Source organism: Chiloscyllium punctatum, chromosome 16 (assembly GCF_047496795.1).
Source record: "Chiloscyllium punctatum isolate Juve2018m chromosome 16, sChiPun1.3, whole genome shotgun sequence".
Lineage (NCBI taxonomy): Eukaryota > Metazoa > Chordata > Chondrichthyes > Orectolobiformes > Hemiscylliidae > Chiloscyllium > Chiloscyllium punctatum.
The window spans coordinates 21,321,188-21,347,633 of record NC_092754.1 but is presented as its reverse complement, the minus strand read 5'-3'; the positions used below and the strand labels follow the sequence as shown (position 1 = coordinate 21,347,633).

The 26,446-nt window shown below is 40.8% G+C and overlaps 1 protein-coding gene across 1 annotated transcript; it reads left to right on the top strand.

The window, feature by feature from the left end:
* The first annotated feature begins 292 nt into the window (after window positions 1–292).
* On the top strand, window positions 293–26,446 carry LOC140487039 (draxin-like). The gene is made up of 7 exons (XM_072586446.1): window positions 293–426; window positions 4,306–4,795; window positions 10,946–11,124; window positions 13,263–13,374; window positions 16,803–16,895; window positions 22,836–22,925; window positions 23,437–26,446. The coding sequence occupies exons 2-7, from the start codon at window positions 4,315–4,317 to the stop codon at window positions 23,547–23,549; spliced, it is 1,068 nt and encodes a 355-aa protein (XP_072442547.1). The 5' UTR covers window positions 293–426; window positions 4,306–4,314; the 3' UTR covers window positions 23,550–26,446.

Genomic DNA, 26,446 nt, shown 5'->3' with positions numbered 1-26,446 from the left:
GGGAGATGTCATTTGTGATACCACAAATCTTTGAATAATCCTTTGCTACCATGATGCTGCCTCCAATTTCATTGCATCGGTTGAACAGGACCAAACCTCTTCACATGTACCCAACATCCTCTCATCTCCCCCTCCATCCACCTCTTCAGCAATTCAGGTTGGGCAAATAATTTATTAGATGTGCATGGTTCTCTGCCTCCAGTTTATTTCTGTTTTTGCATTTGGTTGTCTGTACCTCTTGTTGCATTTCTTTATTCTTTCGCGTTGTGCCCGCCCCCACGTCTGCCGCTGACATCATTTTCCGGAGCGCGCCCCGGGAGCGCGGATCCTCAGCTCTGTCCCAGTCTCTGGGATATTGAATCTTCGGGTGCTGTCAGGTTGTGGAAAGCGGTCACAGTCTGTGCTTCGTCCCCTGGAGATACACAGGTAGGAAGTGTCCTGACCGACGATAATGCTCAAACCCCAAAAGCCGCCCTTTTTAACATTATTTTGGGTGAGGCCAGTCTATTCACCTTATCGTACCTGCTGCCCATTTGCAAATAACTGTTTTAGAATTTTCATATGTTTGTGTTTACTCGAGCAGAGACAATAGCAGGTGGTTGTCAGAATGGAAGTCTCTGTGTGTATCTCTGTCTATCTCGAGTCGATGGATAGGAACCCAATTTGTGTGTAAGTCGTCTTCTGTCAAACTGAAAAAAAAAGTCTAAGGTGTGTGTGTGTCGGAGGATGTGGGGAGCAATTCACATATATTATGTCGCGCTGTGTGAGTACTATCTCCACCTATTGCTTTTCAATATTTGATTGCCGCTAACTTGTTCAGATTGGACAATATGTATGTAAAATATGTAAAGTGGCAGGCATTTAATATCCATTATTATAGGTGCAGAAGTTCTTACACTGTTTGAAACCTGGTGCTCCTTTTTTGTCTTTATTGGACACTGGGGGTAACTGAGTAGTTTGTATGATAGCTAGCCTTCAGCGCTGCTTTGAACATTTGACCAAAACCCAAAGATGGGAATGAAGGTGATGCACATGTGTGGTGACACTTGGAAACACAATGCTTTGTGAATTTGACACGGAAGATATTCATGACAGGCACTAGGTTCAGTTTGTAGATAGGGTGTTCATTGAAAGTAATCGACTTATTAAGCGATCCCGGAGAATTGGAATTGCGGGTGATACTTAGTAAAGATGCTGCAAATGTATCTTGGGTGGTGTTTGATGTTAGAGCAGATGGGAGATGAGAGAGTATCTCCATGGGGAGCTGCAGATAATTAACATTACCTCTGGGGCAGGGGAGATATCCGTTCAAGAATAAATACATTGAAGCTGAATGTATTTAGAATACAAGTATCTTTTCCAAACTGTTTACTTTATTGGCTTTTTGAATTGGGACACACTTATTTAGCCATGAAAGCAGTGATACAATGTTGTATTATTATTGTGTGGTGTGTATTTGCAAAGCCCCGTCTATGGTTCGTCAATCATCTTGACATATGTCTTTTTCTTTTTCTTTGTCTAAGTTCCTCCGCCGCATCTCTGAAGGCGTCTTTCTTATTGGAGTATAGTTCCGTGGACCGACCAAATTATAAATGATTAGCCCAGACATTAAGTGTATACAACACATTCACCACACTGAGATCAACACCAATCCAAATTCGTACCTCATCCTTTAAACACCAACAGCAAATTGGTGTTCCAGATCAAATTTCCTGCCTATACGTCCTCGACAACCTGGGGTCACAAACGACCATGAACCACTTGGTTATAAACAGTAATGATTCATTCATTGTTTTACTGCAACAACTTTCTGACTCCCCAAAACTTCGTACCATCTGCATGGCATGAACCTGGAGTGTGCTGAAATACTCAAAGAATGCAACATTATCCAGGACAAAGGAATTAATTTGATTGTCACCATTCACCACCTTAAACATTCATTTTTTTTCCACCACCAGCATAACGTAAATGCAGTGCATACCATTTACAAGATGGACAGCAGCCCTTCTTCTGCATACCTTTGGCACAGTTTTGCCAAACCTCCAACTTCTAAAAGGACAAGGGCAATACACACATGAGAGCACCAGGTGTTGTTTCCATCTCCCTCCCCCAGTCAAACATCATTTTGACTTGGAAATGTATCATCATTGCTTCATTACAAGACAAATTCCTGGAACTTCTGACTTAACAACTATATAAATATATACCTACACCCTTCAACTGCAATGGGTCAAGAAGTGCCTCCCCACCATTCAGTCATTGAATATATTTAAGGCTGAATTGGAAAGATTTTTAATCTAAAAGGAAGTCAATGGTTATGAGGGACAGACAAATGTAGTCAAGGTCACAAGTTCAAATCAGCCATGGTCTTTTTGAATATAACAGTTCAACAGTAAGTAACCAAAAGGTTACTCCTACTCCATTTCCTGATGGTCTTATATACAAAGATAATTCAGGATGGAATTAAGTGCTCTTCTTGCTGGCATTGAGCAAATGTACCCACATTGAGCAAATAAAAAACCTCACTTGCTGCAAAATAAATATTAAAGAACTGGAATTTATACACAATTAGCAATGTTTGAGAAGTTTTGTAGCTCAGGTTGATGATAAGTATGTAAGTTAGTTTGCTGAGCTGGAAGGTTTGTTTTCAGATATTTCGTCACCATGACTAGATCATGTTAGCTAGCCATGGTGATGAAACATCTGAAAACAAACTTTCCAGCTCAGTGAGCTAATTTATATACAATCTTAGACCATCCCAAAATGGTTCACAGTCAGTGAAGTATTTTCAACTCTAATGGCTACTGTAATACATAAAATAGATGAATGTTCAAGTGGGGAGGAAGTTGCATCGTGGTAATGGCACTGGACTTGTAATCCAGAACCCTAGGCTAATGTTCTGGGTCATGGGATTGAAACCCACCATATGAGATGATGAAAGATGAATTCAAAAAACCCATTTGGTTCACTATTATCTTTTAGGGAAGAAAATCTGTCTTTTTACCTGGTCTGACCTATTTGAGACTTCAGATCCACAGCAATGCGGTTGACTCTTAATGGATTCTAGGAAATAAATGCTGGCTGAGACAAAACAGACCACAAATCAGGATGATATGCTTTAGATACATGATGACTTCAAAGTTAATACATTATGCCCCATGTAAGTTTGTTTTACAAAAAAAAACTGAGAAAAGGGTTTTCCACTTTGCTACAACCTTCAATCACACACACCTTCTGTGCCATTGTATAGATTTAAAATCTAGTCTCTACATTTCCTCCAAGTGGGAGATAGATATAACACAGAGAAGGGAGAAAAGTGGCCGTGAATATTGAGAGGTGAAAAAATTCATTCAAGAATCATTCATGGAGAGGCTGAAATTTGGAAAAGTTTGTTTCTCTGCTCTGGTGTGAAGGCAGGTACAAGACCCACACTGAATTAGGAGTATGTTTTTTAAAAAAAAATAATTTTTCACCATTTGTGTCTTAATGGCATGAAAATGTTAATTAGTTACTGAGATTTTCATTAAAATTTTAAAATCAGTAAACTCAAACATAGTATTTGATGCCACATCTTATTCCTTTCCAATCCTGCCTTTACTCTTCACAAGAGTTGGCACAGAATTAATGATACCAAGGGCGTCCTTTTGTGCTGTAATATTCAATAATTCTCACTCAAGTTTCTATCTCAGCACTGGACAAACTAGTTTTGGACTTTGCTTTACATAAGCTTTGAACTTTTGCGTTTAGAGCATGTTCTAAATGGAATGGAAAAAATGTGCCTATGTTAAATGTTACACTTCACTGAGCACAGCTGACTGAGCAGATTAGAGTGCCCTGTAAATATCACAAGCATGACACGATATGATAACAGCAAAGATAAAGGATTGCAAGTCATTTTGACAATTTATTTCTATAGTCCCATTAGTTTCCTGAAAACGCCACCTATTCCTGAGGAATGGAATTCATCAGGAGGCATCGCACAATAATCAAATCTAATTTCCACTTGTTCAACCTTAATGTAGTCCAGAGACCCTGAGACACATTGAAATGCTTCTGCAATCATTTTGACTGATATAGGCTGAACTTAATCAGTTCAATAATTGAATCCCAAACCTTGTCTTGTAACTGGGGAGTTATGTATAACTTTTACTATCTGAACAATTGGGGGAAGTTTTGATTGATCTTGGTAGACGTTAAAGAAAGTTCAATGGTGATTAATCTGCCCCTAACAGTTGCACAGAATATGACTTTGTTGCTGCAGCTGAACTCAAACTCTCTGTCTCATCTCACATGTTTCTTCTTCAGATTAATCACATGAAGAAAATGGCTCACTGGTACTTCATGTCTCCTTTCCTCTTCCTCTTGGTTTTTGATGGTCTAAACCATGTCTGTGCTTTGGAGGCTGGAACCAGAGGAAGGAAAAGTACATTGCAGCCACTCGACAGCAGCAATAATCTGAAGAGACACGAGTCCTGGCCAGATCCTCTCAGATCAGGCCGTAAACATGGCATACAGAGGAAGGACAAGACCAATACCATGGTAACCAAAGTACTGGAGACAGACAGACCAGATGAGGACAGTGTGGGATTGGAGAGTCTGACTCCAGTGCGAGTGGAGACAGACAGTCTGGAAAGAACAGCAGTAATGCCACAGGAGAGAGTTACGGGCCAGAAAGGTCAATTTTATCCTCGAGAGCCAGAATATTATCCAGCAGGAGAGTCTGCAACTAAAGGGAGAAAGCACAATAGAGACCATAAGAAACCAAATCGGAGAGAGCGAGCCCGACACAGTAAGGGTAAGAAGAGCTTTGGAAACCTCATGAAAAGCATTTTATAATATTTTTCACAACTAGAAACAATAGCCTAACATGGAATTAATCAGGTTAAGCTATCCATAAATGTGTCATTTAAATTAAAGTAATCAGATAAATTTATAGAAAATCCAACTATACTAACAATAATTCTAGTGTTTGTAATTTTGATTTCAGTTTATTAAGTAGGATTTTAAATTAATATCAAGATCAGTAAACACAGAAGCTTGTGTGAAATTGCTTTCCAAAATTTGATTACTTTACAAGGTTTCTATCTTATGTTCCAATTGCTCAGTTTGTACATGTAACACATTCCATAAACTCTAGTTGTCCCAAAACTCTGCTTCCCACACATTATTCTACAGAAAAAAAACATTCAGCCATCTTCTCCCCTAACATTTCCATTTTAAATTTGCGTAATTATGTTTGAACACTTTTGTGACCTTTTCTGTCCCTGTATCTGAAGTCTCCCTTTTTTAAATTCCTTACATCTTTCTCCTACATTAAAGAGACCATGTAAATGCAAGTTATGTGTCTCTTTTTTTTAAAATTCCTTCTGGCATATACAGTAAAAGTCTCTTGTGTCTTTATCTTCCTCTCATATTGCCCCTCTCTCTCCATGACTCCTCACCTTTGCATAGTTTCCTCAATGTGTCTTCTTACTGTTTCTATCATTCACTCTCATCTTTTCCCTTAGCTCTATGCTCTGCCCATTATTTTTGCTTCCCAAACATCTATTTTCTGCTGTTGCATTTGTCTTTTTTATCTCCCTTTCCTCCTCTTCTTCCCTTGTCATTCCCCTTTACTCTCTCCCACTTTCTGAATCTTGCTCACTCACTTGTTGGGCCTAATGCTTTCCTGCAGATCATGTGTTAAGTATATTGTTTTGATTTCCAATTTGGATTATCATTGTATGAGACAAATACAATTTTGCTATTTCATCAGCTACAACAGTCTACATTGTGTGCCTCTACAATCTCTTCAGCAGGTGTTTTCTCTACACCTTCCCCATCTCTGTTTAGAAGCTGTCTGAATTTTGTCCACAATTCTTCCATCTCTGTCCAGGGTTGTTCATGGAAGTATATGTGGATTTTAAAATAAAAGTAATGCTGAGGACAGTGATGGACCAAAACACTGTAGTCACGTGCAGGATGTAAGTGTTAATCACAAACTTGATGGTTTGTCAGAAGGACAATGGAAAACCTATCCTCATCAACAGCAGGAAAATCTGATAAAAGGGAGAAAAAAATTAAGAGAAAAAAAGACAAATTAAAATTTAAAAATGTTCTCTCTGTGATATGATCTGAGCCTCAGTTCTTTTTCAGTGTATTTAATAAGTTGGTTTGACAAGGGAGGTTGAAATGTCCTGACAGGGTTGACCTTTATGGTGTGAATTCAAAACCCAAAGCACAGAGTTACATTTTTGATTCTAATATGGCATATCTGACTTGAGGAACTTGAAGAGTGGTCAGCTGAGTTAATATAGAAAGTTTTTATTTTTTATGACCTGTATTCGACCCTGTTATATGAAGCAATATGGTATTTTCAGTACAGTCAGTTGGGGCCTTCAGTGCTGGAAGCCCCTCGTCACAGAACATCCAGCTGTTTCAAAAGTTTTGTTCAGTCAGTGTGTAAACTGTATGGTACTGGCTTTCTGATCATAATTTGCAGATAATTCTTCACAAAAGAAGTTGCCTCCAATGCTTATGGAAATTAGCAGCATATAAATTGCAGAAGCAAGAGGTTGCCCTGCAATATCTTTTCAAAGTGTATTGAGGACACCAATAGATTGTTCAAATCTACGGGTTTCATAAAAACTCAAAGTTCTCTCAATATGTAGTAGGGAATAATGAAAGGGAGTCAACCTTTTCTTTTGATACACTTTGTACCTGGAACTATATATTATTCATGACAAATGTAGTTTACGTGAGTTAGTCTGTTAGATCTTTAAAGATAACGTCAAACATTCAACATATTCTCTGCTAAAATTGCTGACTTTAATTAAAGGGATGTTAAATAGCAAAGGATACAAAGGTGGTGTTTTCACTTCATTTCAGGCCATCCTGTGCAAGAACAATATGTATAGAGTATTTAGTTAGCTAATAATTGACTGAGCTGGTGATGAGGGAGTAGAGATTCTAGCAAAGCAGTGTCATGCAAGGGTTGCTGTTGTCCTTAAAGAGGGTAAGTTTTTGTTTTCTTGTGAATCAGATAAATTACTAAAACCACAAATGTCAAATTCTAAGAAACACTGCAAAGAAAGGCAAATTTTGGTGTGTACTTAGAGGTGAGGATTGCTCTATTTAGTCTGACGGTTAATATCATGTTCCTTGAATGGATGGTAATGATCATGATGTTTGACTGGAGTGTGGGATCACATTTTTGGATGGTGGAGAAGGGAGCCACACTGTTCGGTTAAAGTGGAGGATTATGTTTGTTGCATGGAAGTAGCTCAAAGTACCAATTCTCCCCATGGTACAGAAGAGGTTTGTTGGAATCAGATACTGTATCAAGATAAATTTATTCTTCCATATTATCACTATTGGAGACTAGCAAGCCTGATGCTAATCAAAACTTGAACTTGCAAACAAAGTGTGAAGACAAACATTTCATCTTTCTTTTCTATGTGTTACATATGGTTAGTAATTCCTAGGACTAAAATAGTTAATAATTCCTAGGACTAAAGGGATCAAAGGGTATAGAAAGGAAGTAGGAACAGGGTATTGAGTTGGATAATCATATTGAATAACAGAGCATTTTCAAACGACCATATGGCCTACTCTGCTTCTATTTTCAATGTTTCAGTAGATTTTATTGAAGAGAAGCTAAAAGTTGCAATTTTGACCTGGGAATATTGAGCCAACATTACTACAGGCATTACTGGATGGGGTGCTGCTGGGAATTTATCCATCATTTATATCTCTATGCCTTGCGCTTGTTTCCACAAGATTGTAAGTAATGTATTATCAGGATACTAGCATTTGCCCTCTGAGATGAATGTAAAAGATGTCATTGCACTATTTGAAGAAGAAGAGAGATGTTCTCTTTGGTGTCCTGGTCAATAAATGTCGTTCAGTCAATATAATTTAAAAACTTGATATTCTTGATATTATCTCATTGGTCTCTCTAAGACCTAGCTGTGCAAAAATTGGGCATTCATTTGTTATATTGGAACAGATCACACTTCTAATGTTCATTATTAACTGTACAACAATATGGAATGCTACTGAGGTCATGAAATGTTCTTTCAAAATGCAGGTCTTTCTTTAAAAATATTGGTGTCATTACCACTGGAGTTGATATCCTTAATTATTTTTTCCCTCACAAAATCAGGTAATGCTGTTAGAATTTCCAGAAATTTCAATATTCAGCATTTTGACATGTTTATCTGGAAATAGGAGAAAAAACATGACAAATGTAAAATGTTTATTGCAAATATGCACTGAAGGGAGAAAAGATGCAGACTGGAAAAAATACACAAAATTTCACAAGTAAATTTTGCAATAGCCATCTATGTAGATTCAAAACCGAACAATGGACAATCATGCATTTAGGAAGTTTAGAATTAAGGTGAAGAGTAAATTGGTTGAGGACCTTGGCAGAATGGTGCTTTTTAATAGAGAACAAATATTCTCCAGTGAGGCAGCCCAAGGATGACCACTTTACGTTATGGTGAATCAGGTATGTGAAGCCGTAGAACCTAATCATTACTTTCTTCCTGACTGGGCCTCTATGTAACCACTAGAGCCTCATAAAGGAGACTAAACATCCTGTCTGGATTTAGACTGTTATGTGGAATTTGACAAAAGATCCTGCAAAAGAAAATGCAAATAAATGAGGAGTTAGTCGGACCTGGTGATGCCATAGAATACCAGCTAATGTTGAACAACTTTGAATAAGTTTTCCTTTCATTCCTCTCACTTTCTTTGGTTCATAGGGGTGGCCATGGGGCCCAGTTATGTGGTGTACACGAACATTCCTTGTTCCAGACCTACTCTAGCCCCCAGCCACAACGCTTTCTCCGGTACATCGATAACATAATCGGTGCTGGTTCCCTTTTACATCCAATATTGGAAAAGTTTATCTATTTCACTTGTAATTTCCACCCTGCTGTCACCTTGACCTTGTCCACTTCTGATCCCTCCCTTTTCATTTCTGGGGATAGGCTGGCCACCAATATCCATGACAAAAATCACTGACTATACATCCTCTCATCTTGATTCCTGAAAGGATTCTATTCCATTCTTCCAGATCCTCCACCTCCAATGATGCCAACTTTGACAATTCCAGTGAAATACCCACTATCTTCCTCAAACGAAGATTCTCCACCACCATGGTTGACAAGACCCTCAGCCATGTCCGAACCATCTTGTGCAATTCAGCTCCACCCTGTTTTCCCTCCCACAACAGTGATAGGGTCCCCTTCTTCCTCACCTTCCATACCACTTGCACCCACATCTAAAGGATCATTACACGCCATTTCAACCATCTCCAGCAGGATGCCGTCACCAGACACATGTTCCCCTCCCCTCCTTTGTCAGCCTTCTGCATGGGCTGTTCCATCCAGAACACCTTGGTCCACTACCAACACCTTTGCACACCCCATGGCACCTTTCTTTGCAGTCGCAGAAGGTCTTACAGCTGCCCATTTACTTTCTTCCCCCTCTCTATCCAAGGGCCCAGAAACACCTCCCAGGGGAAACAGCAATTTATCTGTACTTCACTCAATCTAGTTTACTGTATTTGCTGCTCACAATGTTGTCTGCTCTACATTGGGGACATGAAGTGCAGACTGGGCAACTGCTTTGCAGAACACTACATTCTATCCACAGAAAAGACCCTGAGATTCTGTTTGCCTGCCATTTCAACACACCACCATGTTCCCCAGCCAACATTTCCATCTCAGGTTTACTGCAATGCTCCAGCAAAGCTCAGATCAAGCTGGAAGAACAGCACCTCATTTTTGGCTTAGGAACCCTGTGGCCATCTGGAGTCAATCTCAAGTTCAACAATTTTAGGGTTTGAGCACCTTCTCCCATGTCCTTACTCCAAACCCCACACCAGGCCTTGTCATCACATGAGCTGCTACTACAAATAACTCATTGTCAGCCACTAATGGTCCCCATTATCAATTCTCCCAGGCTTACTTTACCCAACCCCTTGACTGCTGAACTGTTTTTCTCTCTCTCTCTATCTCTGAGCTCCATCATCACCCAACATTTACTCCTTCCCCACTCCACCTTTAGCATACACGCCAAACTTTTCTTTGCTTCAAACAGTTCTGAAGAAGGGTCACCGGATCTGAAATGTTAACTCTGCTTTCTCTCCACAGATCCTGCCAGATCTGCTGAGTTTCTCCAACAACTTCTGTTTTTATATTATTAATGTTGTGTCTGTTCAAACTGAGCAAGTGGCTGGGAATTTCACTGGGACATCTTTGGCCAGGAATGGCGTGTTACATTTTGGAAAGACTAACAAACTGGAATTGGAGACTTTCTAAATATTTGAGATTTGTGCAGAATACATATATAAGTGACAGTTGATCTCACTATTAAATAGTGTAGTAGATGAAATCAGGAGTGCACTAATGTGCTCAATCAGCAACTGTGTATGAAATAGCACTGCTTTTGGCTGGTGTGCTTGGGGCTGGACAGTGGTGGATTGGCGGGTATGTGAGTATGGGGTAGGATCATGATTCCAATATATTCCCTCAAGTCCGGACACGGTTTTTAATGTTAAACCATTTGTAATGCCAAATGAAGGCAGTGTGTGTGGCAAATTAATTCATCAGTTCATTATTGCTTTGGCTTTCGCAGCAGTGAGCAATCGTGCCTCAAAGCAAGAGACAGAGTAATATCCAGTCAGGAGGTACAAGCTCAAAGGTACAAAATGTTCAGCAGTTTGCTCAACTCACTCAGCAAGTCCCTGTCACTCAGTCAGTCATTCTCACCCAGAAGATCCCACTTTATCATGTTGTTACCCAGCAGGTCATTACAGTTCTCTGTCAGTCAGCAAGTCACCTTGTCATGCTGTAACCCAGAGACCTCGGATACCCAGCTTGTCTTTAACCCTATCAGCCAGTTTTTTCTAACTGCAGGTGGTCAATTTATACTAATAGCTATCCTTTCTCTGCAGGGAAACTGCCGGGCACTGAGTTAATCCCATTTTTAAAGGATCAATCGCAAAGCAAGGAGACAGATGAACCTTCCACACTGCCCCTGCCAATGTCCAGCACCATTGTGACCAGTACATTGCTGACCACTATCACAACCGAGGAAGCACCTGCAACAAAGCCTAGAAGCACACGACAACAGGTAAACCGAATTGTACCAGGTCACAGTCACACCCTGAAGTCACCCTTCAGCAAATATTCCTCCCCTCAGGCGCTCATGAATTAAAACAAAATGGAGAAAAATGATGGTACTCACAGAAGGAGTGCGAGAGCATTGCATAACGGAAACCTTTTGCCACCAGTGGCAGAAGATGCACAAAGGATCAGAGCTGGAGAAAAATATGGCTCATAGTAGGTGTAGGAAATTGCTTGTAGAGTTGCTGTGTGGGCATTTATAAATATTTATAGTATTGGGATTTATTGTATTTTGGATTTTAATTCAATACATTGTCATAGAGTCATTGTATGGTGGGGTCATAGTTAGGTGAACAGGAATTAGAATCATGGCTATGTAGACAATACAAGGCAAGATACAAGAAATTGAATTTTGGAAGGTATTGATGCCAATAAAGGATAATTGAGTCTGGAGATGAAAGAAGTTCAGGTAAAGGATTTGGTCTAAGTGGAGGAGGTAAAAGCAACAGATCTTGCAGAGATAAAAGCAAAAAATTGTTGTAGCTTATGATGTTACAATTGTAGACCATCTGGTGAAAACTGACAAATGTGTAAGAAGTAGTTGGAGAAAATGTCAAGGACTGAAGATAGATAAGGAAATTGTGGCTCATTCACAATGAATGACAGGAAAGCAATGATATCGAAATAATTGTTTTTGATTCTCAACATATGACACTGGTATGGAGATGCCAGTGTTGGACTGGGGTGTACAAAGTTAAAAATCACCACGGCAACAGATGAATTGGCACCGCACAACAATCAACAGACAGGAGCGTTCCCTCCCAGTTGGGAAACACTTCAGTGGTCCAGGACATTCGACCTCGGACCTTCTGGTGACCATCCTTCAAGGCGGACTTTGGGACAGGCAGCAACGAAAAGTGGCCGAGCAGATGCTGATAGCTAAGTTCCGTACCCATAGGGAGGGCCTCAACCGGGACCTTGGGTTCATGTCACACTACAGGTGACCACCATTGCACTATACACACACACACAGACATACAGACACATGTATACACACACAGACATACAGACACACGTGTACACAGACACGCACGCAGGCACACACACTCCTACAGACATGCACACGCCCACACATGCATCCTCTCACAGATTTAGACCACTTTACACTCACACACACACATATGCACTCTCTCTCAGACACTCACAACCCCCCACCCCAGACACACATGCACCCTCTCACAGACTTAGACAGTTTCTACTCACACACACACGTACACTCTCTCACACTCACAACCCCCTAACACAGAGACACACGCACGCACAAAAACCCACACATATACATATACGTTTGTGGGGTGAATTTGTACTTGCAGAGTTACATTGTACTTTGCTCAAAAACTGTATGAATCCATGTAAGACTCTGTTAACTCACTTTTTAGATTAGAATCAGTCTAAACATTATGGCACAGACAGAGAACACAGGGACCTAACATCTTCAACATATTATCTGGCTGACACCAATTGTTACAGTTAACCTGAGAATGTAATTTTTAAAAAAAGTTTTGTGATTTACATATGAAAAAAGTGAAACTATCATGGTCATTCTAACAGATGAAAGACTCAACAAAGAATCAAGGTATTTTTCAATGTATAATTTCAGTTACATCACACTGTAAACTTTTGGTATAAGTTCTGTGTCTTACAATTGTGTCTCCACAACCACCTGATGAAAGAGAAGTGCTCCAAAAGCTAGTGCTTCCAATTAAATCTGTTGGACTATAACCTGGTGTTGTGTGATTTTTAACCGTATATTCTCAAGCCCCCAAGAGACACCCAGGTCCTTTCTCGGTGGTAATGCGTTGTTAGATTACTGTTGCCTAGATGGATTACTTCCAAATTCATTCATTTGCTGCTCCCCAATCTGATCTCTATACTGTCTGCAAATTATTATTTATTCCAATCTAATTACTGTCATTCTCTTTGCTCTTTCATTCCATTATCACTCTATTGCATTGATCTCTGTCTCATATATTTTCCTTAATTTGTCTCTCAAATAATCTATGTTTGTTCATAATCCCCTACTTGTTGTCTGTCCTTTTGTTCCATTACTTCTGTGTCTTCTCTCCCCCTTTCTCTGACTTGTAGGTTGGAACAAGAACAGCTGCTGAGGTAAACCCCACCCTTGACATGACACTCTTTGATTGGACAGATTATGAAGACATGAAGCCAGATATTTGGCCATCAGCAAAGAAAAAAGGTAATGAATAAAGGGTACAAGCATTAGGGGTAGGGGAGATGGAGGCTATAGAATTCAGATGGAGGTGCATGTTGTCAGGGAGTGCAATTGCATGGAGTAGTGAGCATAAGGGAGATGGCAAGCACCAACCTTTGGGAAGGAAAATTAGCTTCAATGGTTTTAGAAGAAGAGAGTTTCAGTTTTCACTTTCCTTTGTGTGAAGAAGTGTTTCCTATCATCACCTCTGAACAGACTACTTCTAATTTTAAGGTTATTCCCCCTTGTTCTGAACTCATTCCACCAGAGGCAATAGTTTATCACTAATTACCCATCAAATCCTTTAATCATTTTAAGTACCTTAAATAAATAACCCTTGATTTTCTCAAAAGAATTCAAATGTAGTCGATTCAATTTTGATTTGACTTATTGTCACATGTACTGAGATACAATGGAAACTATTGTTTTGCATGCTTATCAGACAAATCATACCTTACATAAGTACATCAGGATAATAAGACAATGCAGAATACAGTGTTATAGCTACAGAGAAGTTGCAGAAAAAGATCAATTCTAACGTATAAGAGATCCATTCATAAGTCTGATAATAGCAGGGAAGAAGCTGTTCTTAAATAAAAAAAACAAATGAACTGCAGATGCTGTAAATCAGAAACAAAAATAGAAATTGCTGGAAAAGCTCAGCAAATCTGGCAGCATCTGTGACAGCATCTGCCGAAACATTAACTTTGATTTCTCTTCACAGATGCTGTCGGATCTGCTGAGCTTTTCCAACATCTTATGTTTTTGAAGCTTTTCTTAAATCTGTTGCTATGTATTTTCAAACTTATGTATTTTATTCCTGATGGAAGAAGATGGAAGGGAGTATAAGCAAGGTGGGATGGGTCTTTGATCATAATTTAATATTCTGGGCTTGGTATCATTCTGGTCAATCTGTGCTGTACTGTCTCCAAACTTACATGTATCCTTACTGAGGTGCAGTGCTCAGAATTAAATCCTGTATTTTTATAGGGATTTAAACAGAGCTCTATATAACTGTTACAAATATTCAATTTGTATAGTAGCTTCCTTAAGATTTTGGCAATTTCCAATTTGTTCTTGTAATATATAGTATCTGTACATGGACTTCTAAAAATCCCTGCTCCACCACATTTCTAAACTTCCTGCCATTCAGAATACACTGTGAATTATCTTTCCTGGATCCAAAGTGGTAACCTCACACTTCCTGATTCTGAATTTCATAGGCCATACAACCATAGTCTGGTGCACTGACCTCTACACCGCTGAAGCCAGACGCCAACTCAAGGACACCTCTTCCTACTACCCCCTCAACCATGACCCCACCCTCATCGCCAAACCATCATCTCCCTGACCATACAGAAGCTCATCACCTCAGGAGATCTCCCACCCACAGCTTCCAACCTCATAATCCGGGAACCCCGCACTGCCCGGTTCTACCTCCTTCCCAAGATCCACAAGCCTGACCACCCTGGCCGACCCATTGCCTCAGTGTGCTCCTGCCCCACTGAACTCATTTCTACCTACCTCAACACTATCCTATCCCCCCTAGTCCAGGAACTTCCCACATACGTTCAAGACACCACCCATGCCCTCCACCTCCTCCAAGACTTCCGTTTTCCTGGCCCTCAACGCCTCATCTTCACAATAGATACCTCTACACCTCCATCTGCCATCACCAGGGCCTCCAAGCCCTCCGTTTCTTCCTCTCCTGACGTTCCCAACAGTACCCTTCCACCGACAATCTCATTCATTTGGCCGAACTGGTCATCACCCTTAACAATTTCCCCTTCGAATCCTCCCACTTCCTCCAGACCAAAGGGGTAGCCATGGGCACCCGTATGGGCCCCATCTATGCCTGTCTCTTTGTTGGCTACGTAGAGCAGTCGATCTTCTGTAATTACACCGGCACCACTCCCCACCTCTTCCTCCGCTACATTGATGACTGCATTGGTACCACCTCATACTCCCGCGAGGAGGTTGAGCAATTCATCAACTTCACCAACACTTTCCACCCTGACCTTAAATTTACCTGGACCATCCCCTTCCTGGACCTCTCCATCTCCATTAATGATGACCGACTTGACACCGACATTTTTTACAAACCCACCAACTCCCACAGCTACCTGGATTACACCTCTTCCCACCCTACCTCCTGCAAAAATGCCATCCTGTATTCCGAATTCCTCCACCTCTGCCATATCTGCTCCCAGTTCCACCCCAGAACACACTAGATGGCCTCCTTCTTTAGAGACCGCAATTTCCCTTTCCACGTGGTTAAAGATGCCCTCCAACGCATCTTGTCAACATCCCGCACCTCTGCCCTCAGACCCCACCCCTCCAACTGTAACAAGGACAGAACGCCCCTGGTGCTCACCTTCCACCCTACCAACCTTTGCATAGACCAAATCATCCACCGACATTTCCACCACCTCCAAACGGACCCCATCACAAGGGATATATTTCCCTCCCCACCCCTTTCCGCCTTCCGCAAAGACCGTTTCCTCCATGACTACCTGGTCAGGTCCACGCCCCCCCCTACAACCCAACCTCCCATCCTGGCACCTTCCCCTGCCACCACAGGAACTGCAAAACCTGCACCCACACCTCCTCCCTCACCTCCATCCAAGGCCCTAAAGGAGCCTTCCACATCCATCAAAGTTTTACCTGCACATCCACCAATATCATTTATTGTATCCGTTGCTCCTGATGCGGTCTCCTCTACATTGGGGAGACTGGACGCTTCCTAGCAGAGCACTTTGGGGAACATCTCTGGGACACCCGCACCAATCAACTACACCGCCCCGTGGCCCAACATTTCAACTCCCCCTTCCACTGTGCCGAGGACATGGAGGTCCTGGGCCTCCTTCACCGCCGCTCCCTGACCACCCGACTCCTGGAGGAAGAACGCCTCATCTTCCGCCTCGGAACACTTCAACCCCAGGACATCAATGTGGACTTCAACAGTTTCCTCATTTCCCCTTCTCCCACCTCACCCCAGTTCCAAACTTCCAGCTCAGCACTGTCCCCATGACTTGTCCTACCTGCCTATCTCCTTTTCCACCTATCCACTCCACCCTCCTCCCTGAGCTATCACCTTCATCCCCTTCCCCACTCACCTATTGTACTCTATGCTACTTTCTCCCACCCCCACCCTCCTCTCATTTATCTCTCCAACCTTCAGGCACTCTGCCTGTATTCCTGATGAAAGGCTTTTGCCTGAAATGTTGATTTTACTGCTCCTCGGATACTGCCTGAACTACTGTGCTTTTCCGGCACCACTAATCCAGAACCATTCCAATCAACTAAGCTTAGTTTTTTGAGAGTATGACAGTTGAGAATAAAAGCAACTTCTATGCACCTACTGAATTGTTCTCCCTCCCAGAAATTGATATTTTTGCTCTATTTGTTCCTAGTAGACAAGCGTCGTAGCAAGAACCTGAGTAATGGGAACCTCACCTCAATGGCTGATGTGGAACCATGTGATCATCACCTGGACTGTCTACCTGGTATATTTCTAATAATCCTGAGGCTTTAATCCATCACACAAACTTCTTTAATACCAAGAGAGGCTTCTCTGCCAAGCTTCTGGGACAGTCACCATTACAAGCAGAAGTCTGACTTTTGTGTGATCGATTGTTGCTCTGTCCATCTTTGGAATGTGATTCAGTGTCTTTTACTAGAAATGTAGAGAAAAAGAAAAGCAAAAGAGAGTAGGGCTCATATGAAAAGATAAAACCACTGTGGGCTTGGATTGGGATCAAGTATGATTCAGTAATATGGCAACACTGGAGTCCCCTCTTCAACCTGTAGTCCATTGTTGTTCAGTGGATGAGTTAAGAGGGACATGACTGCAGAGTGGGTTGTGGATGTGATCTGATATTGTCACCAACATTGCTCTTTGTTGAAGTGACAGAGTGAAGAAAGAGAAAATGAAAAGACTTACATTTCTAGAGCACCTTTCATGATGACAGATATCTAAAACATTTTTTGTAAAACGTTTTACAAGCAATTAAGTATGTTTGAAGTGAAGTCACTTTTGTGATATAGGTAACTTGGCAGCCAATCTGTGCAAGGCAAGATCCTTTCAACATCAATGAGGCAATGACTAGACAGTCTGTTTTTGTGAAGTTAATTCCAGAGTAAATTTGGTGAAAGTTCCAGACATAAACTCCCCTGTGCTTCAAAGCATGCAGTGAGATCTTTTGGAGAAAAACTGCAGTAAGCTGCAACGCAAAGGGACTTGGGGATATCGTAAACGAAACACAAGAGCTAGCACACTAGTACAAGCAGATAATCGGGAAGGCTACTGAAATGTTGGCCTTTATTTCAATGGGGTTAGCGTACTAGAGGAAAGGAAATCTAAGTGTAACTGTACAAGATACTAATGAGACTGTTTTTGGAGTATTATGAACAGTTTTGGTCCCCTTGTTTAAGGAAAGGTATAATTTAATGGGAGGCAATTCAGCAAAGGTTCATGAGGATGATCCCCAGAATGAAGGGAATGTCTTATGAGGAAAGTCTGAAGATGTTTAATTCAGATAAATGTGAGGTGCTGCATTTTGGGAAAGCAAATCTTAGCAGGATTTATACACTTAATGGTAAGGTCTTAGGGAGTGTTGCTAAACAAAGAGACCTTGGAGTGCAGGTTCATAGCTCCTTGAAAGTGGACTCGCAGATAGATAGAATGGTGAAGAAAGTGTTTGGTATGCTTTCCTTTATCGGTCAGAGTATTGAGTACAGGACATTGGTTAGGCCACTGTTGGAATATTGCATGCAATTCTGGTCTCCTTCCTATCAGAAAGATGTTGTGAAACTTGAAAGGGTTCAGAAAAGATTTACGAAGATGTTGCCAGGGTTAGAGGATCTAAGCTATAGGGAGAGTCTGAACAGGCTGGGGCTATTTTCCCTGGAGCTTCGGAGGTTGAGGAGTGACCTTATAGAGGTTTACAAAATCATGAGGAGCATGGATAGGATAAATAGACAAAATCTCTTCCCTGGGGTGGGGGAGTCCAGACCTAGAGGCCATAGGTTTAGGGTGAGAGGGGAAAGATACAAAAGAGACCTAAGGGGAAACTTTTTCACACAGAGGGTGGTACGTATATGGAATGAGCTGCTAGAGGAAGTGGTGGAGGCTAGTACAATTGCAACATTGAGATTGCATTTGGATTGGTATATGATTTAGATTTAGATTAGATTAGATTTAGATTACTTACAGTGTGGAAACAGGCCCTTCGGCCTAACAAGTCCACACCAACCCGCCGAAGCGCAACCCACCCAGACCCATTCCCCTACACCTAACACTACGGGCAATTTAGCCAGGTCAATTCACCTAACCTGCACATTTTTGGATTGTGGGAGGAAACCGGAGCACCCGGAGGAAACCCACGCAGACACGGGGAGAATGTGCAAACTCCACACAAAGAGTCATCTGAGGCGGGAATTGAACCCGGGTCTCTGGCGCTGTGAAGCAGCAGTGCTAACCACTGTGCCACCCAAAATGAATAGGAAGGGTTTAGAAGGATATGGGCCAAGTGCTGGCAGGTGGGACTAGATTGGGTTGGGATATCTGGTCAGCATGGACGGGTTGGACCGAAGGGTCTGTTTCCGTGCTGTATATCTCTATGACTCTATGTTGGGAATCTACTCACTGGAGTACAGATGATCTCAAAACATACAGGATTCTTAAAGGGCTTGACAGTATAAAGTGATGCCAATTTAAGACTGAGATGAAGAGGATTTTTTTGTTTCAGAGGGTTAGGAGTCTTTGCAACGTTTTGTCACAGACAGCTGTGGGGGCAGAATCCTTGTGTATATTTAAGGCTGAGATAGATACATTCCTGAACAGTTGGAGAATTAAGGGTTATGGGGAAAATGCAGGAAACTGGACATGAGGAATGATCAGCTATGATCCTATTGAATGGTGGAGCAGCTTCGAGGGCTGAACAGCTTACTCCTGTTCCTCTTTCTTTTGGTCTTATAGTCTTTCACAACCTCCTGAAGGGGAGATAAGGCCTTGGTTTAACTTCTTATTTAATCATTGGTGCCTCAAACAGTGCCATGCTGTACTGAGGTGTTAGTTTTGATTTTTGTGCATATTTTGAATCCATATTGTTTTGACCCAGGAGCAAGCTTCTTTGCTCAGGTGACAGAGAAAGTGAAAAAAGAGACAAAGCGATAAGCTTTGACTAACAGTGACTTGTCTCAGTTATAGCATATTTGCCTCTGATTCAAGATGAATTGCAAAGATTTGAGTATGTAATCCGAGATGCAGATGTGCTGCACTGGCAGAGGTCCCATTTATTTTCAAATGGAATGTTAAATTGAGTTAGCCTGCTATCTAGGTTCAATGTAAAAGATCCTTCAGCACTATTGAAAAAATAGAAATCTCCTGGTCAATATCAATCCCTCAACAAAACCTAAGAGATTCTGGTGAGTTTCTGACAAACGGTCAATGGACATGAAACATTAAAATTATATTCCTCTCCACAGATGCTGCCAGATGTGCTGAGTTTCTCCAGCACTTTGTGTTTCTTGGTTATTGTTGCACTGTAGAACCTTCTGAAGCATATATCTGCCTCTGCTAGAGGAAGGATGTTATGAAACTTGAGAGGGTCCAGAAAAGATTTACAAGGATGTTGCTAGGTTGGAGGGTTTGGGCCATAGGGAGAAGCTGAATAGGCTGGGGCTATTTTCTCTGGAGCGTCAGACACTGACAGGTGACCTTATAGAAGGTTATAAAATCATGATGGACACAAATAGGCAAGGTCTTTACCATGATAGAAGAGTCCAAAACTGGAGGGCATACGTTTAAGGTGGAGGGGAAAGATTTAAAACAGTCTTGAGGGGCAACTTTTTCACACACAGTGTAGTGCATGTATGGAATGAGCTGCTGGAGGAAGTGGTGGAGGTTGGTATAATTACAACATATAAAAGGCATCTGGATGGGTATATGAATGGGAAGGGTTCAGAGGGATATGTGTCAAATGCTAGAAATGGGACTAGATTAATTTAAGATGTCTGTTCAGCATGGTCAAGTTGTACTGAAGGGTCTGTTTCCATGCTGTACAGCACTATGACTCTATAATGTTCCATATATTACATCAGTGAAGCCATTTCAAAGTACTTCATTGACTGAAAAGAACATTAAGTCCTGAAGTTGTGAAAAAGTGACATAAATAAGCATTGCTTCTTTCTAAATGTGATTTGAGCAATGACTACATTGGAGTTAAACTCTACAGTACTCTTGCACAGTTATCATCCAGAAGCTTGAAGGAGTTAATCAGATTGCTTGTTATTGCTGTGATTACTTAATCTCATGACTATTCAGTGCAAGTTTTAGTCTGAATAACTCCCCACTGCAAAGCCCGCAATCCCCCCACCCCCAACCCCCAACATCAACCTTTCAGACTCAGTGCAGTTAATTTAACAGAAAGAGAAATCCAGTGGGAGACTCATTAACATTGGTTGTTGAACACAATAATCTAACCGTTCAGGGAGCAGAGACAGATTAACTGTCATACGAACATACATTGTCATTGCTGCAGGCAGTGAAACATTGGCACCTCAGAGCTACCAAGTGAAGTGGAGAACAAAAGAAAACTGGATGGTGTCCTGTTGTGCTGTGTGTCTGATGCACATTCTCTGTCCTGCTGCCATCTCTCCACAGCTGCTGCATAATCACTGGAGGCAGTGACTGAAACAATTATAAAACACATACCACATGCCAATCTTGTAATTATCTATACGATCCCTGATGTCAAGTGACTTAGAGATGGTTTGTTTGGAAAGCAGAGACTGGAAAACCTAAATAGCCTTTCCTTGCTTTGTAGTTTATGAATCAAAGGGTAGCCAAGAATAGGAATTAGAACTGCAGAATTCACCCAGTTCAATACATCTCATCAGGGAAGAAAAGAACTATGGTGAATGGACATATGGTATTCCTCATACTAAAAGGAACTGAAACCTACATTGAAATAAAAATAATGTATTCAGAAAAAGATTCATTGTATCTGATAGTGCAGATTTTCATTGATACCTCTTCGGTGTTGGAATTCAACTCCTTGTCCAGACCAAATACACTGGCACAAAATCAGGGCAACATTCCCAATTCTGCATATCGCAGAATATACTATACAGATAAAAGGAAGAGCGCCAGAGACCCAGGTTCAATTCCCACCTCAGGCAACTGTCTGTGTAGAGTTTGCACATTCTTCCCGTGTCTGTGTGGGTTTCCTCCGGGTGCTCCGGTTTCCTCCCACAGTCCAAAAATGTGCAGGTCAGGTGAATTGGCCATGCTAAATTGCTCGTAGTGTTAGGTGAAGGGGTAAATGTAGGGGAATGGGTCTGAGTGGGTTACTCTTCGGAGGGTCGGTGTGGACTTGTTGGACCGAAGGGCCTGTTTCTACACTGTAGGGATTCTAATCTAATCATATTGCTCCCTTCAGACTTGGAAGCAAAGCAAGTTATGCACAACTATTTGCCCATATGGAGCAATTTTAACACAGTAATTGCATTTCATGTCTGTGTAATGAAGCAAAATTTGACACCTAGTGACAGGAGATATCAGATTAGATGTCAAAAAATGTTTCTAAAGTGATGGGTTTTAAGGTGCATCTCAATGTAGATAAGAGAGGTGAAGAGGTTTGCAGAGGAATATTCAAAGCTCAGGGCTTGGAGAGCTGAAGGCAGAGCCGCAATAATAGAGGGAGCAGAGAATATACAAGAGATCAGAAATGGAGGAACACAAGGATCATAGGGATCTTCTACAATGATAGGAGGTTATGAAAAATAGGCAGGAAAATATGGAGGAATTTCATACGATTTTAACATCAAAAAAGCAATGATTTTAATATGGAAACATTATTGGACCCGGAGCTTACATATTGCATCAAGCACAGAGTGATGGGCAAACCAGAATTGATGTGAGTTAGGAAGTGAATAACAAAGTTGTCAGTGAGTTGAAGAATATGGAAAGTGGAAGTTGAAAGAAGGCGTGAACGTGCTGAATAGCAAAATTTAGACATCATAAACGTAGTGATGATTTTTTTTTCAATAGCCAACAGGCTGAAGCAGGAGCACAGTTTTGAGTTTTGCTAAATTAAGTAGGCTGTTTTCCAAAATAGAGAGGTTGCTAACAGGCTGATTCAGCCTCAGACAACCAACACGGTGAAGTTGCTGGTAACGGAATGGGGCTTTTGGAGAGACCAAAGACAATTCTATTCTATAGATACAGTATTTAACTTTAGGAAATGTCTGCTCATCCAGAATTTGGATGTATGTGCATTGTCTTTGCACTGACTACCTGCGTGAGAATTGGCTGTACCTTTCTCTTTGCGTTGTCCATTCTGGGCGGTGTCTGGTCCACATTATCTCTGCTAGTTGCGATAATTCGTGTCAAAATCACATAACACATGAATTTAGTCAGATATTTGTGTTTGTTCCCACAGGTTGGTGTTGTGACCTCCGGCAGCACGTCTGCAAAGCGCACAACCGCGGCCTCAACAACAAGTGCTATGATGATTGTATGTGTGCGGAAGGTGGGTGCACTCTGGCTCAAGTTTAACCATAGTCGTCTGGGTTTGAGCACTGGTTTAATCTCCCCTCTCACTCATTGACTCCTCACTAAATAATGTGAATCCAGATCAATTTCAGTCCTGATATTGAGAGGTTACCGTTTTAAAGGTACCCTGGCTCAAATCTCAGTATTGTTGAAGGCACGTGTTGGTCCTCGAACAAGCTACTCTTCCTTAATAAAAACAAAGAATTGCGGATGCTGGAAATCAGAAAAAAAATTGCTGTAAAAGCTCAGCAGGTCTGGCAGCATCTATGGAGAAAAAGCAGAGTTCACGTTTCGTTAAAAGTAAACGTTAAAGCTACTCCTACGGTTAGGTTGTGAGTTGGCTCTATTACAAACCGAAAGTGCGGATTGTTCGTATCAGAATGGTAGAGGAGAAAGAAGCTCAGTCTTGTAAGAAGTGAAGTTGGCAATTGAGCCGGGTCCTGTCAAGTGAGTGGTCAGGACTGAGCCCACTGTTATGTCTTCATCAGGTCTTCGCTGTTATGCCAAGTTCCATCGGAATCGGAGAGTGACCCGCAGGCGAGGACGATGTGTGGAACCGGATTCAGTTGACATCGATCACGGATCGTTTATTACGGTCTGAGCAGACTTCATTAAAAGTCCAGCTGTTTCGACCCCCACAACCGGTCAATTCTCAACTCCAACAACAGTGAAAATCTTGATGGCGCCAAGAATGCATGTGACTGCATTGATAGACGATGCCATGTTGGCGCCGTCTGGAATAAGGTCCTTGCAATCACTTAGTCAAGTCCGATACAAACATTCCCATTTACACCCTACACTCCAAAACATTATCCATCAAATACACAGAATCCCCTACTGGTTTATATCGCCCAATCGACTCATTTGTTATTTGAGAATGTCCTGCGTCTCGTAGACACACTAAAGTTACATTTGTAATACAAGTACCGTACTTTTATAAATAGATTTGAATGTTATTTAACAATAAAACCTTGTCTATAAGGGTTTGTTGTTATCCTCCTTATGACTTTTTATTTTCAAGGAATCTCTCTACAGTTCTCCAACCTCCCATCAGGTATTACCCTTCTCTTTAAAAGTCGTCACTATTCCCATCGTCATTCTCTTGAAACCAGACGTCACTATGTCCCTTTGCTCTAACCTTATTATTGATTGTTAATTTAATGTCTTAAGACAAATCTGTAGTATTTCACTCCCTTTTTTGAATATAATTTAAACTCACAATAGAACCTGACTTTTGAAATAATTTAGGATCCTGCAGTCTAAAGCTGTGAACTACTGTATAATAACTGAATTGTGTATAATTAATCAATTTGAAATTTCTCATTTGAGTTTTACTGAGCTACATCTCAGAAGGTGCTGGTACCAGCTGGTACTTTGCCCAAGTAACTATTACTCATGTCTGAGTCTAGACAGTGAATATTATTAAATTATTTGTGGACTATTTGAATATGAAGGACAACAAATGCTCAGTACTTTTCTCACCTAATAACTTGATGTATATCCAGGAGTGTCACTGGATAATGAGAAGAAACTGGAAAACTGCATCTGGATGGGTATATGAGTAGGAAGCGTTTACAGGGATTTGGGCCAAGTGTTGGTAAATGGGACTAGATTAGGTTAGGATCTCTGGTCGGCATGGACGTGTTGAACCGAAGGGTCTGTTTATGTGCTGGACATCTCTGTGACTCTATCATTGATGTTCTACAGATGTGTAGAAACTTTACCATTACATCGAGTGAATAGGTGACCCTTTGGATGCACTGGGTCTTTCCTGCTTTCAGCGCATTATTGTCATTTCGACAAAATATTCTTATAATTAATTACTTTTTTCCAGCAATATTCTCCAAATAATTTTAAACCTTTGTCGTAAATTGTGTTGTAAGAAGTAAAGGTGGAAATGGGATTAGAAAGTACTAAAACCACTCAGCTGGTCAGTCATCAAAAGTGGAAAGAACAGAGCTTCATTGTTTTGAGTAAAGGTATGTCAGATGCACAACTGTTTCTGCAATATTTTACTTCTCGTGTAATGTTAAAACTCAGCCTTTCAAATTGAGTCCTCTGACTCAGGTATAGACAGGCAAAGGTGAAGCTCTTACATTTTTGTATTAAAACAGTCCAATTTAGATATTGCAGTAAAGGTCAGGGGTTGTGCTTTGAGAATCTCTACTTTGAATAACCATAAAACAGAGAATATTCAACGTTTTTTATAGATACATTGTTTGTCACATTGTTATTGTTATTAGTCATTGTGACAACCATCTGACTTGAGCATATATTGCTGTTTTTCATCATTGTTGGATCAAAATCTTGGAATGTTGCACCTAACAACATTACGTGAGTATACTCACGACACAGATGGTAATGATTCAGGAGGGCGAATTACCATCACCATCTAAAGGACATTTAGTGATGGGCGATAGATGCTGGTCTTGCCAGCAATGCCATATCTCAAAACGAAATGTAGAGTCTTTGCAGATTGTTTGTCATATTGTTATAGTTGCATTGTCTGTAATGGTTACATTTCATGTTGTGCTGCATGTGAATTTATAGCAATGGAATGCATGACAAAAGGATGATAATGTATCAGATTTTGCACTTTTTAAAATTTAATTTCAATATTAGTCTACAAGAAACAAACAAAATCTGACAACCAATTAAAATCTGTGAAATGGAACATCTTGACTGAGTTCATCTCACATCTTGGTGTACACCTGATTATTTCAGTCACATTGTAATTGCAGAGAAAATGAAATTCAGACAGAAAAGTTGCTTCTGTCAAATATTAATTTGTTTGTATCTAACAGTTTGATTGAGATGCATTCTTTATTACTGGATCAAGATTGTAGAATTCCTGGCACATTGAGGAACCTTCACAACATGGATTGTAATGGTTTAAGAGTAAGGTCTACTGCCATCTCCCCAGTGGAAATAGATAGTACTAGGTGGTTCTGGTAGTCACCTCTATATTTCAAGGTTACTATACGTACTTTAAAAGTGCAAAGCTGGTTTTATAGTGTATGTGCTCCAAGTTGTAATTATTTGGGAATTTAACTCAACCTTGGTTTGGTTGCAAGTATTCACCTCACTCTTATTAGATTGTGTGCTTATATTTCACTCAATGGATTTCAGCACATAATCAAAGCTGTCAATTTAGTGATGTGTTGAGGGAAACTAGACTGTTAGAGGTGATATTCTTTTGGATCGGACATTAATCCAAGGCCAGATGGATAGAAAAGATCCCATGGTGTTATTTTGAAAAAGTGTAGGAGAGATGTCCTAGGTGTCTGGGTTAATAGTTAACCTTCAATTAATATCGCTTTTTAAAACATATCATCATGTCATTGTTGCATTGCTTTTGACTGCTCCAGTTCCTAAGCTACAACAGCGATAATAAGTCAAAATTTTCAATTAACTGTAAAGTGTTTTTGGATGTTCTGGGTTCAGGAAAGACTAAATTTAAAGACCCTAAAAATAAAGAAGCAGGATTTGTACACTCAG

What these genes read in the sequence shown, in the direction of transcription:
- LOC140487039 (XM_072586446.1), top strand. Translation starts at nt 4,315, where the DNA reads ATGAAGAAAATGGCTCACTGGTACTTCATGTCTCCTTTCCTCTTCCTC. An exon ending in TCACCTGGACTGTCTACCTG is followed by an intron (nt 16,896 to 22,835) that starts GTATATTTCTAA and finishes TTGTTCCCACAG; the next exon opens with GTTGGTGTTGTGACCTCCGG. An exon ending in TGATTGTATGTGTGCGGAAG is followed by an intron (nt 22,926 to 23,436) that starts GTGGGTGCACTC and finishes TGTCTTCATCAG; the next exon opens with GTCTTCGCTGTTATGCCAAG.